The sequence below is a fragment of the Artibeus jamaicensis genome, unplaced genomic scaffold (assembly GCF_021234435.1).
Source record: "Artibeus jamaicensis isolate MK-2021 breed Jamaican fruit bat unplaced genomic scaffold, CSHL_Jam_final scaffold_474, whole genome shotgun sequence".
Lineage (NCBI taxonomy): Eukaryota > Metazoa > Chordata > Mammalia > Chiroptera > Phyllostomidae > Artibeus > Artibeus jamaicensis.
The window spans coordinates 19,942,434-19,956,713 of NW_026522046.1; the positions used below are offsets into that span (position 1 = coordinate 19,942,434).

A 14,280-nucleotide genomic window follows, 5' to 3' on the forward strand; every position below is an offset into this window, starting at 1 on the left:
GTTTTTAGCGGATACAGAATTAATAATAATTGTATATTGCTCTATTGTCATGCCTTTCAAACTTTTTTTAAGCTATAGAAGAGTGTCTTTATATTAAATCGGATTGCAGAGGCTCATTACGTAAAATAGATAAAACCAGGGAAGCTGTGGGTACAGCAGAGCCTTTGACATTCCCTCATTCCATTCCCAAGGTAGTTGCTAAGGCTGCCCCTTTCCCTGGACCCACCCTCTCTGGAGGTACTTTAGGGGCCCCGCTGTTTTCCAGGCCACCGATCAGAGAGCTTTTGTTTGATATCCTTCAAATGGGGGGCGTGGAGGGCATCCTCCCACGTTCATCATGTGGATGAGGTGAAGCTCAGAGATCACTGACACAAAGTCTTCTGGACCTAAACCCAGTATCTTTTAATATCACTCATCATTTTAATTGGAGAGTATTTTTAAAAGATGTCTTGACCCTTAACATCTAAAGAAACGTCCTCAGTTCTCAAGGGAGCCTGCACACAGAAGGTAAAACATGGGTGACTGGAGTGCTTCTCAGTGCCCTGACGCCAAGTGTAATGAAAGGATGGGTGGGTCGGCTGAAAGACCGAGTGCAGCTTGAAAGTCAGTACCTGGTTTCCTTCCAGGGCCCGCGCTAGAAGAAAATGACAGATATTTACTTAGTAGGGCACTCAAACACAAGATATTATACTCAGGATTATATATTACCAGTTTTTTTCTTTAAAAAATTCAAATAAATGTATATATCTAGAATAAAGGTATCATATTAAAATTAAAACTTTTAAGAGTTTAAAACTATTATTCTTATTTACATTCATTTCCATTTAACATTTCTTGCACAGGTCTCTGATTTCTAAGTTCATGGTAAACATGTTGATCTACTCCAAAAAGTGCTTGCTTATTTGACCCTTTTAAAGTATGTGCTAACATTAAAAAAAACCTTGTTTATTGGTTGTTAAACTTTCAGATCTAAGATGATCATGGTTTTTAGAAAAATCAACTAGCCTTAGATAAGTGTTCAGTTATTAAAAAATGGCCCATCTTGAAAATGCTTTCCCCAAACTTCCCATTCTGCCAGTGGTGTGATGGTAAACTCTCCAGGAGACTAGCACGATGCTGATGAATGCTCTGAGTTGCTGGGTTTATGGTTTATTATAATTTCCCTGATGCTGTCCCATGGCAGCAGGCATGGGTGTCGGGTTGTATTCAGAATGAGAACTGTGTGGAAAGATCATCAAACCATGGCGCAGCCTAATAAACCAGGTAACTAGAAAAATTTCCAAAATAACTACTAAACTTTTGGTATTTAATGATAAAAAAAATTGAGTGACCAAAGGACAGGTGGAACCATGAGGTTTTGTGTAATAGGGATTTTATCTGTGTTTCCCTGGTTCTGTTAGGCAACCGAAGTTTTGTGCTTTGCTATTCTTCCTGATGACATTGTTATCTTCTTGCTGTCCCCAAAAAAGGTGACTAATTCTCTGTTGGTTTTAAGAAGGAAAACAGGCAGAACAGCATGACTCACAATTATAATCATTCTTTTTATTTCATACAAGAAAATTGGTTTATGTGGGTAACTCAATTTAATTGAGAAGATACCTTACTAATTGCATTCAGTGAAGTGAAATACCCTGAACAAGACCACTTTTTGGTTAAATCACTTTATTAGCAGAACTGTAAATCTGAATCATCACATCCTAATGAAATTACTGACTTTTCTTCCATTCATTTCAGTCTTTGTGATAAGCTTGATGCATATGTACATTGCATATAAATTGTATTATACATCTCAAAGTATACATAAAATTAGGACAATTTTAATAATTACAATTAATTATATTAACGTTGAGGATTTGTTTACTTTTTAAATGATAAATGGTAATGATGACAGCTGAATTTTTTGATTAAAATCAAAAAGGAATATGTAGACTTTATGTTGAAAGAGAAGAATCATCCTGGAGGTTTTCTTTAAAAATAGTTTTTGTAGTCTCTGTTTGATAAAAATGACACAAAGACTTTACCTACAAAGACGGACCATCCCCAAAATCAAACAAAATCCTAGTTTTCCATTTCTATGGTACCTTCTGTTCTCATTTTGACACTGATTTTAGCTTTAAGAGACAAAAGTGGGAGGTTGAGAAATGAATCTGAATTGGACACCCCTCCTAAGTACTTCTGCCAGGAAGTCCCATAGCATTGCTTCTGCTTGTGTGGTCTTCCCTTTGGCTGTGAGTTCTTTGAGGGAAGATACCACATGTTATTTACCATTGTGACTTCAGTACCAGTAATGGGGATCACAGTGGAGCAGCTATGTAAGTGTTTCTTGATCAAAGACACAAATATGTTTAGTCCAATCACTACATTGTTTACAATATAAAATTATTTTGTGAAATTCCATTTTGGAATTCAGAGAATAAATCCCTTCAGAATTTCCTACAAGGTTGTAAAAGTCTACTCTTTCACACTGGATTTCATATTCAGAGGTAGAGTGATTTGAACAAAATAGTCACTTCTGCTGGACAACATCATTTTTAGTTTTAAACGAATCACAACAGAGTAGGTAAGTTTTTTGAGGGTTGCTCATTGAAATTGTGACTTTCCATGGAGAACAATAGTGAAGAACTAGGCATTGGGTTACACAGACTTTGAAGTCACAACAGCCTCCCATTCAGTTATTCCTATTCTGATGCCTTCTCACCTGAAGTATCTGAGCAAAGCCTCCAGAGTTATTTTATGTTCTTCCCTCTAAAACTTTCAGGGACTCTCAGCTACAGAATAAATTCAAAAAACTTTAAGTTGGCATTTAGAGGCACCCGTTACTGGGCCTCAGCCTGCATTTCCGAACTTGTGCCCACTTTTCCCCCTTCGTGTACCTCAATGCCCATGTACCTAACGTACAGCAGTCAAGTGGAATCTGTCATTCGTCCCCATTCAAGAGCTATACTTTCTTACAGTGTGCAAAGTTCATTCGGTTTATACCCTAACACATAAGTCCTGCTTCTCCTTAAAGCCGTAGTCAAATGCTAGCCAGCTTGAATTCTCTCACTTCTACTATTACACATATAAATCTTATGGCCCTTCTCATTTCTACATTGTTTTGTGGCTTTTATATATAGGTATTAAATACCATATTTGACTCCACGTGAGCCCAGGCAACAAATATCCCTGGGCCTTGACTTTTTCCTACCTCTCAGCACCTCGCATGTGGCAGAGCTTTAATAAATATTTATAGGGGTTATGAGTACATAGGAACACATATGTAAACTGGTAGTATAAAATGGTTTGGGCATTTAAGAATAAGGACTCTATGATACTGCCTTTTATATATTTTTAAGAGTATTTGGAATTTGGAAAATTTTATTCATATAAAATAGTTTCGCATGTGATTCAGTAATTCAGTATTACAGAGAAAATGATTATAGAGCCATGAATAATTGGATGCTCAGGAAACAGGGTGCTCTGAATAATATAATTTTCTGGTTAACTTGGAGTTAGGCAGAAAATCTTTTTTTGTTTCATTTCTTGCTGAGAATTCTTTCTAAATATGCTAATTTTATATCTTAGGCAGAGCATCATTAAATTTTTCTTTGATAAATGAGGATATTAAAATGCCTTTGGGTAATCATTACATATCTTATTCTCATTTTACATTACCATTTAATGTAAGGAAAGAGAGGTTTCTAAATTTGGATTGTATCTCTACTATATTTAGCTTTGGATATTATTTTTGGATGTGGACAAACACATGATATATATTTTTATAATCTTAACATAGGATGATCCAAAATATGTACTCTAGTTGTCTTTATGAATGCATTTTTCACTTGCAGATGAATATTTCCAGTCTTTTGCTGCATATTATTGGTAAAATTTTATTACTTCCAGAAATGTTATATTTATAGCTTCATTACTAAATATATTTATATAACATAATAATGAACCATATATAATTATTCTTTGTTGTTTAACTTTTGATTTAGCCTTTTCCCTTGTAACAATTCCTTTTTTAAAAAGTTTTTCTGAGTTATATGCAGTTTTAAATTTGTAAGTTAACTTCTTTACCTCTGGTATAATTCTTTTGTCTTTGTTACTTTTTCAGAAGTTTCCACAAATCACAGTAATCTTTTGACAATATTAAAACAGGAATCATGAACACCAAAGATTTTGTAGTTCTTCCATGGGGAAAACCTGGACATTCAGTAAAGCTAAAATATAAGTAAGTACCTGCCTATTTACTTAAGCAGAAATAGCTGCTAAAGTTTCTGTATATTGTAATTTAAAATCTTCTTTTCACATGAGACTATTTACTTAAAATTTTAAAAATATTTTACTTATTTTTAGAGAGAAGGGAAGGAAGAGAGAAAGAGAAAGAGAGAAACATCAATGTGTGGTTGTCTCTCATGCATCCCCTACTGGGGTCCTAGTCTGCAGCCCAGGCATGTGACTTGACTGGGAACTGAACTGGCAACCCTTTGATTCACAGGCCTATGCTCAATCTACTGAGCTATGCCAGCCAGGGCTCACATGAGGCTATTTAGAGTTGAACTACAATTATGTGAATTTTTATCTCTATTTTCTTCACAGTGGTATTTTAATCTGTCAGAGAGTCAGTTTGAAATGTTATAAATCTATATTATTTTAAAAACAGGGACTGCAAGTATTTATGCCACAGGAATCAAAGGGAAAAGTTATAAATGAAGGGTGGGCTCACTATTAAAACTATAACAGAAAGTTACAAATATTTTTGTGACACTTACTCAAAAATAAAAAAAGAATTAACCTGAAGAAAATGAAAGAAACTTAAAATTAAGGACGCTATTAAGGTGAGCGACCTTTTGAAAGAAAAAGGAAGTACTAACTAACCTAGCACTCTGTATAGACAAAAGCTGTTATGTTGAATTTCCTTTTCTCTGGAAGAGTACCTTCTGTTCTGGATATATTCAGCCAGAGGCAAACAGTTCTGGGCATCTTGGGAATTTTGTGGCACGGCAGGGATACCCGAAGGGTCACTGTGCTGTTTGCCCTTGTGGCCATTGAGAGTCACTGAGAATCCCCAAGACTATTTTCTCAGTTATCACTAGGGCAAGCCAGCATGTGTGGGGAGACTGCTACTTTATTTATTTATTTATTATTTATTTATTTTTAATCCTCAGCTGAGGACATGCTTATTGATTTTTTTTAAAGAGAGAAGGAGGAAGGTAGAGAGAGAGGGACAGAAACATCAATAGGTTGCCTCTTATATGCACCCCCACCCGGGACCAAATCTTCGACCTAGGCATGCACCCTGATCTGCAATCTGAGCCATGATGTTTGGATGACACTCCAATCAACTGAACCACACCAACCAGGGCCAGACTGTCAGATGCTAATTTTAGTTCCTGATGTCCCTGATAGAGATCAATAGTCCTGTGGTAGTTCAGTGTCTTCAGAGATTTCCTAATTCTCCATTTACTGTAAGAGCATTTTGTAAACTGGAAAATGTTATAATGCAAATTTATGGCATTATGATGATAAGAATTACCATTTTGTGGTGGGGAGGGGAGAAATGCAATTGCCAGTATTACCAATTATCCCTTTTTATGCAAAAGGAGAAGGAGGCATGCATTAGTTGATTTTAGTGATATGTTTCAAAGTCTGTGTGCGTATACTTATAAAGATTATCCAACAAACTTTTATTGAGAGTGCTAAGGAATGGTGGATTCAAAAGTAGAAAGTCACAATATTTGCCATTATGTACAATAGCCTGTGGAGAATGTGAATGAGTAAAATGACATTTACGGTGCAGCTGGAATCACAGCAGGATGTGGAAGCGCAGGGGCCGCAAGATCTTGGCCCAAACTGCTGGGGTGAGGTTAGGTTGTCTCCAGTTAGTTGGGTGAAAGTTGGGCTGAGGCATAGAGACTACACAGTGTGAGAACTTCCAGTCGGCTAAGATTTATAGGACAAAGTTGGAGACATGGGCAGCATCATATAGACGACAAGCTAGCTTGTATACCACACTAAGCAGTTTGGAATTTATCTTGGACATGAGGGGGATCATTATTTTCTGGACTGTATGTCTTCCTGACCCACAGCCCATAAACACTAGGACCGGAGCACCCACTCTGTGGTAATTACCGTGGAGTTCCCTTTCTTGGGTCCTTTTCTTATTCCAAGCCTATTTTCACTTGATGTTATCTTAACAATCGTCTTTATATTTGTCTCACATTTTGGTGTTTTCCAACCCCCCACTACCTCTTTCCCAGCCCCCAAATCATTTCAATACATTGTTTTTGGCTTTTGGGTTTGTTGTGTTGATGTGGTCCCCATAGGATCAACCTTCGTTTTTCTTTGGTGGCTTTCCTGCCCTGCTGACTTTGAGTCCAAAGTTGTCCCCAAAAGGAAAACTTTTGTCTTTGTCTTATTTTAGCACATGCACTGCCACCATAAACTTGACAACTTAGTCAGTGGGCCAGTACTTTTTTTCTGTCATAGTCATTTCCTGTACCACAGTGGGGACTTCAGAAATATTAGAAGTTCTCTAAGCAAATGATTGACAAAGTCATATTTGTGCTTTCAAACTCTTCCTCTGGAAGTCACGTGGAAAGTATTGTAGGCCTTTGAGACTTTGGGGTGGGAGACCATCTCAGGGACTAATCCTGATCTGTCCCCATCCCACCCGAGAGTGATCGATTTCAGGAAATGGCACCACATCCTCCTGATCGCTCAAGTAAGAAACCCGGGATTGTCTTAGACTTTTCTTTGTTGCTTCCCTTGGGCAGTAATCTACTTCTGGTCAATCTCCAAGGTCAGTTAATTCTCATTTCTTATATTCTCAAATGTTTGCATTTTCTCTACTGTCTCTGTGGTTAAGATTATTAAAATAGTCTCCTAATCGGTTTCCTTGATTCCAGGCTGTGCCCTTGTTCAATTTTCCATTCTGCAGCCAGAGTGACCTCTCTAAAAAGCAAGTTTGATCAATTCTCTTAAAATCTTTTAATGATTCTTATTGCTCATTACTTATTTGGCTCTTTATGGTTTTGTTGCTCTAACCCTCAGAAGTTCCATTTCCACCCACTTTTTCCATCCTGCACTTAACTCCTTGTCACGTAGAACCTCTAGCGCTTTGGCCCACCCATCACTCTTTCTACTTGTGCCTACACATATCTGTAATCCTGGCACACTGCTCTCACCACCGCCTTGACTGGCTAAATCCTTTTTATCCCTTAGGGCTCAGTTCAGTCTTCGCTTTTGCCAGGAATCGTTCCCGCAGTCTCAGAGGCTGGGTGCGTGTGTGCTTTTCCTGTCTGCCGTGCAACCTCCCTGTGCATCTCTCGTGAGCTCACCGTCATGCATTAGTTCAGTTACCTTCATGCCTGTGTTCCTCTCCATAGTGGAAGCTCCATTGGGTCTTATATTCTGTTACCTACTTCAGTGATTTTATGTAGTAGGGGCTGATTTACTCCTTGTAGAGTAGACATATTGAAAATAATGCCTCTCTGCCAGTATCTTTGCAGCTTCTCTGAATCTTCTGGATGGCCTTGGCCTCCCGTCATTTTTTATATTCCATCTGGATTGTGTCTATTTGGGGGTGTATCTTTGACCCACGTGCCCTTTGGTGAATGCTAACCATCTATATAAATTATTTCTGATATCTATTATTCTTAATTTAGTTCTTTGCTGTAGCACGCATGGATGCCCATGCTATAGGTTTAGAGTAAAGCACTAATGTAATAATGAATATGCAGTTTCAAACTCATGATAGACCATAAAAGAGAGACAACTATGTTGGGTTAGACCTACGAAAGAGTCAACGACTAATGCTGACTAGAGAACACAATTGTAAAATGAAGAAAATGGCTTGTGTCAAAAGTTTATGGGCTTCAGATGTTAATATCAAAATCTATTGTACAAGAATCTATGAGGAAGCTCTTTTCTGTTCTCAGAAAAGGACTCTTCTCATTGCCTTTCTTCAGTGGAAACATTTGGTGATATTTGGCTCAGTTTCCATTTGTTCTTTTCGATGGCTCCTGTACCAACACCTTTAATGGGTGTTTTCTCCAAGTGTCTGCTCTTTTAGTCTTTTTAAACTTTTGATTGTACATTCATGACATAAAGATAGAAATGTGTTGAATGTTTAGCAAAAATATGCATTCTGCTTATATAGAAAAAATCATTTTTTAAATAGTGTGCTTCATACTACTTGAATTCTTAGAGAAAAGATAGTAAAAAATTAAGAACATAAAATTTTCTTTGTTTTCTATTTTGTGCCATAGATATTTGTTCACATATAAAGGCAGAGCTCATATATAAAGTGGGTTATGATTTTAAACCTCTAACCATGCAATGGGAAAAATAAAAGTCTAAGAATTGAAGAAATACCTTGTTTAAGAAGAATGTTAATAGAAAGCCAATGCTAACTTTAGAAATCATATTTCAAAGGACAAAGAAGCAGTTCAAATACTTTATCACTATTTATTATTCATAATTTTACTTAAGAGAAAAAGATGATCTAAAATTATTTAGCCTTTATTTTGTTTGTTTATTTATCCCAAATGAACATTCTGCCTTTAAATCTCATCAGAAATGCTCAAGAACTGAGGATGGAGAAAGTACAGCTGGAGTTGCAGAACCAAGAGATGGAAAAGAAATTACAAGAATTCCAGTCAACAAGGAGGAAGGAGAAGGAGGAAAGAGAGTAAGTGACATTTTTAGAGAATTTTAGAGGACTAAACTGAATTTATGTAAAGGACAATTTTAGATACTACTGTCATTCCTATACGAATCTGCCCTGAAAGATAATTTCTGGCTTTTCTTGATAAACAAGCAATATTAAATTTCCCAAATACCATAAGATTTTACTCATATGTGGAATCTAATGAGCAAGCAAACAAATTAGAACAGACTCATAAATACAGAAAACAGAAAAAACTCATAGACATAGACAACAGTATGGTGATCACCAGAAGGGAAGGGGGTGGGGAGAGAGAGAAGAGGCTACAGGAAGGTTAAATGGTGACAGAAGGAGACTTGACTTTGGGTGGTGAACACACGATACAATATACAGATGATGTGTTATAGAAGTGCACACCTGAAACCTATGTAATTTTATTAAACGATGTCACCCCAATAAATTCAATAAAATAAAAAAATTCCCCTACTTTTTCTGTTTGAATCTCTTGTATAAGACATGTTGCTTTAAAAAAATACCATTATTTTTGCAACAACATGGATGGAACTGGAAAGCATTATGCTGAGTGAAATAGGCCAGGCATTGAAGGACAAATACCATATGATCTCACCTTTGACAGGAAGCTAAAGAATAAAACAAACAAGCAAACAGAATAAAAACAAAGACGCTGAAATAGAGAACAAGGGGGCAGCGACCAGGGGGGAGAGGGAAGGGAACTTAGGGGGAAAAGGGGGGGAGGGATTTTGAGGAACAAGTGTGAAAGACACAGAGATGGGGACGGGGGGGGGGAATGGGAGGGAGGGGGGAGACCGGGCGGGGGGTGGTGGGGTGGGATGGGAGAAATAGATTAAAAAAAATGTACTTGAAAAGTAACTAAATAAACTTAAAAAAAATACCATTATTTTTGTTTTCTCTGGACCTTATTTGCTGTTACATTTTCTTATTTCTCTTACATTTTTCTTCTGAATCATTTATAGTTTGGAATGTTTAGGACCTCAATGCAGTATTTGCCCTTTGCTCTCATAAAATTGCCATCAACAGGAGATTGCCAATTAATATTTTAGGACATTTTCTTTATTAAAGACTTTTTGAGGTGGAATTTTACATGTACATACATAAGAAACACTCAGACCCTTAAATATCTTCAAAATACTTTTAGCAATGTACTTTAGCTTAAATTTTATGACAACTCTCTGATATTATGCATGCATATTTATATGAATTTTACTGAGAATTTGGTTTTATTATAAAAATAATAAATAAATATGATGAAAGTCTAATAGAACTGATAATTATATAATAAAAGTATTCTCTTCTTAGCTCTAAGCTGACTCCTATCCCATTTTGTAACACTGCTTTTAACTACTAAAAATGTTTCTCACCACAAATGTTTTATCTTTATACAAGCCTATGTATATGTGTATATTAGTGTGTGTGTAGTTGATGTCTTCTATGTTTTTACAAATATGATTATCTATAGTTATATGTGAATTGATTCATATCCTGAATATCTACTTAATGTAAGTACTCTTGCCAAATCAGTACCCAGTGATCTTATATTTAATGGCTACATTAACATTTCTTTGCATGGATATGATAGCACTTATTTTTCAGATTTGTATTGTTTCCAGTATTCTGTGATTATATATACTCCCATGAATACACATCTATATATATATTTCTTATATGTGCAAGAATATCTATGGGGCAAATTTCTAGATATATATTTTAGATATATATTGCTAGATACATATTTTAAGTATATGAGTGGTGTACATATTGATAGACATTGGAGAAATAGTCCTTCCAATAAGCTTCAAAAGTGTGTAACTTTCTCCTATAGAAAATGAAGGCACATGGTTCATGTGCTTTTGCTGGTAATAAATATTACCACACTCTATGTATATTAAATTTTGTTTGGTGCGAGAAGTGATGGTCATCAGATTTCTATGAAGTACCATCTAAACATTTAAATTCAGATGTTTACTGTAGTTTCAGTAGTATTTATTTTTAAGTATAACTCTTTGAAAAATATTAATGAGATACAAACACCCTTTCTGATAACCAGAGTGTTGGTTTAATTGAGGCATCTCAATGCCGTACATCATTTCAGGTGACAAAGTTTATTGTTTGTATCTTGCTGCTTTTCTCTTAATGATCCAATTACTAGTTCTGTTTTTTAAAACTTCACTGCTTTGGGCTTATCAGTGGATCACAAATATGTCTGTGAATGAGAAGTTTTGAAATCAGTTCTCAAGAGAGACTTTTCATTAGCCCTTTTATAAAAATTTTTTAAAAATGTTCTAAAGCTTGACTGGGTTTTCAGAATAGTTAAATGCTTTTCTAAGGTCACACAGATATTGAATGTCATTCCCAGAATGAGAACCTGCTACTTAGTTGTTAGGAAGTTAGAAGTCCAGTGTTCTCATCTTGGCTTTATTTTTTACTATCTGTGACCTTGGGCAAGGTTTTGTCTCATTATTTTTTAAATGGGAAGTGGACTCCTTCCCTTGTTGACTTCAAAAAAATTTGTGAGTCTCAAATAAAGGTGCTTTAAAAACTAAACTGTAAAGCTAAACAGTTGCCTTCTTTGCAATCTGTTACCCTTCAGTGTAGTGCTAATTTGAAGTCTTAATAAATAATTGATCATTTAATAGGTCTGCTGAATCTTTTTGGTTATTGTTTTATTTGCTTTCCCTCTTTACATTTGTGGGTCTTAGCTTTTAAAACTGCATGACAATCTGTAAAAATTTCTATAAATCAATAAAGCTACATTTAGTCATAATGTCTAAAAATAGAATTCATCTGTTTGGACATTTTGTTTTTACTCATTTCACTTCAAAAGTCCCAAATATGGTAGAGCGATATGACGTCTGCCTGGAAGAAGTCCAGCCATTGTTAATACAATGGTTTGTGCATCATCATGTAACCTGGCAGCCAAGGAGAATGGACTGGAGTGCGCATGCATAAACAATGATGACTTCACTCTACTAGTTAGTGGGGGCAGTAGACGCCACTGGGTGAGCATGTGCACTGTGTGGCTGTTACATACAAAATGCCTGAGCTAATAGAGCAACAAATCTACATCATATTTTGTGTTAAACTTGAACATTCCTCTGTGTAATCTATTCAGGTAATTTAGAAGGCTGCAGCTATGGGCCACTGGTGATTGGCAGCATCATTAGGACAGTGCACCCACTCATGCATCACGTCTCATGCAGACCTTTTGGGGGCAAATATAAAATCACCCAGGCTCCCCTAGAGCTGAGATTTGGTGCTCTGTGACTTCTGGGTTTTCCTGAAACTCAGATCACCTTTGAAAGGGAAGAGATTTCAGAGTCTTGATGAGATTCAGGAAAATACAATGAGGCAGCTGATGGTGACTGAGAGAACTACGTGAGGTCCCAAAGTGCCTGTGTTGAAGGGGACTGAGGCATTATTGTCCTATGTACAATGTTTCTTGTCTCTTGTATTTTTTCCAAAAAATGTCTCTATTTTTCATTTTACATGGCTGGATAACTTCTGTACAGACCTCATATTTTAAAGTTACTGAAGATATTGACACTATTTTTTTTTACAGACACTAACGTTACTGACACTATGAATATTTCATTTTCATTTTGTGGTCGTCTGTTACATGTTAACAACTGAATTTCCATTTCATGAAATCAGAAAAATCTATTTGTTTTCATTAAAAGGAGAAATGTATTTAGTGGTTATGTTTGACTTCTGTTTACATTTATTAAAGGTCAAGTGAATATCACTGGAAATCTGGAAAAATGGGCAAATTGGGTACTCAATCACATAAAATGTCACAAAATAAAGGAAATGTTATTAAGGTAAGAAAATACGATTTGATTCTCAAACAACTTGCTAACAAGAATATATAAATTATTTTTTCTGATCTTGCATTCCCCTCCCATTCTTGTTTTAGCAACTTTGCATACTATTTGATTATGATTATTTTTATAGGTTACATAGACCTTTCATATTCAGATATCTTTTTGTTTTCCATATACAAGTTGATTTTTAGAAATTCACTTTGAGTTGAATTTTCTAAATGAATTTTTTTCTGTTAAGTTCAGTTCTGGTTTCAAGTATGTGAAATAGAACTGTGTAGTTCTAGGTTAAGGTGAAAGCTGTTATTTGATGTAACAAAAACCAAATTTTTTCTGCCTTTTCATTATATCACATTTGTTTAATATGCTGATGTTCTGCTTCAATAGTAATTATTATTCATATCCTATTGATTCTACATGTGAAGATACCCAAGGGAAAAAAACTTACAGATTTCTCAGTCATAGAACTGCTTTATTTTTACCTATGTATTGGAAAATATATTATTACATTACATAACTGATTAAAACCAGATGAGTGTCTTTCTGTAAACTTTTTTTCTTCTGAATTCTTAAGCACAAGATCCACGACTTTGTAATTTTTATCTTATATAGCTTTTCCTTTTTTATGTGCCTATCATTAAACTTTCATCGGGCAGTTGGCATCTACAAACATCTCACTTGATGCTTCTAAACTTATTGGCTTTGGAAAAGCATCGTATTGTTTAATGTCATTTTCTTATTTAGTAGGTCTTTTTAATTTTTGGATTAAACAGTTCATAGTCCATTTTTTATTATCTTTCTGAGATATAGTGTTCCATGTTTCCGATGTTATTATACATATGGTATACTAAAAATGCTGAGTCTGTGATTATTGACTTATTTATTATTCAATATTTACTAAGCATCTCTTTGTCATAGAGTGAATTTTCCTTATTCTCCAGTAAATTCTCATCTAATGTAAAAAACGATTCACATATGAAAATATTTATATAAAACATCAGTATACAATTTTTTCCATAACTATTTAGTGTATGAACCATCTGTGCTTGGGAAATAGTATAGTTCTACACATATTGGAAAGTCTACTAGATGTGTTTGTAAGAACAAAGTGCTGAATAAATCATAATGCTAGTCCTTACAATCTTCATAACTGAGTTGAAGGATGAAAACACGGGGGATGCTGTCGAAGGCGGGTGTAAAGGTCTCCCTATAGCACAGGAGGGAAGGCCTCCAATAACAGGCTCAGGAGTCTTGATCCTTTTCACTGGGCGAATGGAATTCCCCGACAGCTCTGGAGCAGGAGCACAGCAAGACTGAGATGACGATTTCCGATGGCTGATTTTGTTCAAATATCTAATGCAGTTGGGATTTATAAATATAGAGCATGTGATATCCAAACTATTTTGATTATGTATCACATCAGTAAAGAATATGTTCTGAGCATAGCTTTGTATACATCAAGTCTTTATTTATTCATAACTAGAATTAATTTTTTAAGATTTTATTTATTTATCTTTAGAGGGGAATGGAAGGAGAGAGGGAGAGAAATATCAATGTATGGTTGCCTCTCATGCTTCCCCTGCTTGGAACTGGCCTGCAATCCAGGCATGTGCCCTGACTGGGAATCGAACTGTGATACTCTGGTTCACAGGCCTGCATTCAATCCACTGAGCTACTCCAGTAGAATTCATTTTTATATATTCTGTTTACTGATATATCATGTGCACTCTAAAGCAAAATATAGAGGTTAATCAAGGATAATATAAACAT

At 35.6% G+C, this 14,280-nt stretch overlaps 1 protein-coding gene across 2 annotated transcripts in view; it reads left to right on the forward strand.

Moving 5' to 3' along the window:
- Nucleotides 1-4,148: 4,148 nt before the first annotated feature.
- The window catches only part of ZBBX (zinc finger B-box domain containing), a 95,569-nt gene continuing 85,437 nt past the window's right edge, over nucleotides 4,149-14,280 (forward strand). For both annotated transcript variants that reach the window (XM_037163268.2, XM_037163271.2), the window contains exons 1-3: nucleotides 4,149-4,216; nucleotides 8,564-8,677; nucleotides 12,420-12,510. In XM_037163268.2, the coding sequence (XP_037019163.2) occupies nucleotides 4,149-4,216; nucleotides 8,564-8,677; nucleotides 12,420-12,510 (273 nt within the window). The remainder of the gene's footprint in view (nucleotides 4,217-8,563; nucleotides 8,678-12,419; nucleotides 12,511-14,280) is intronic.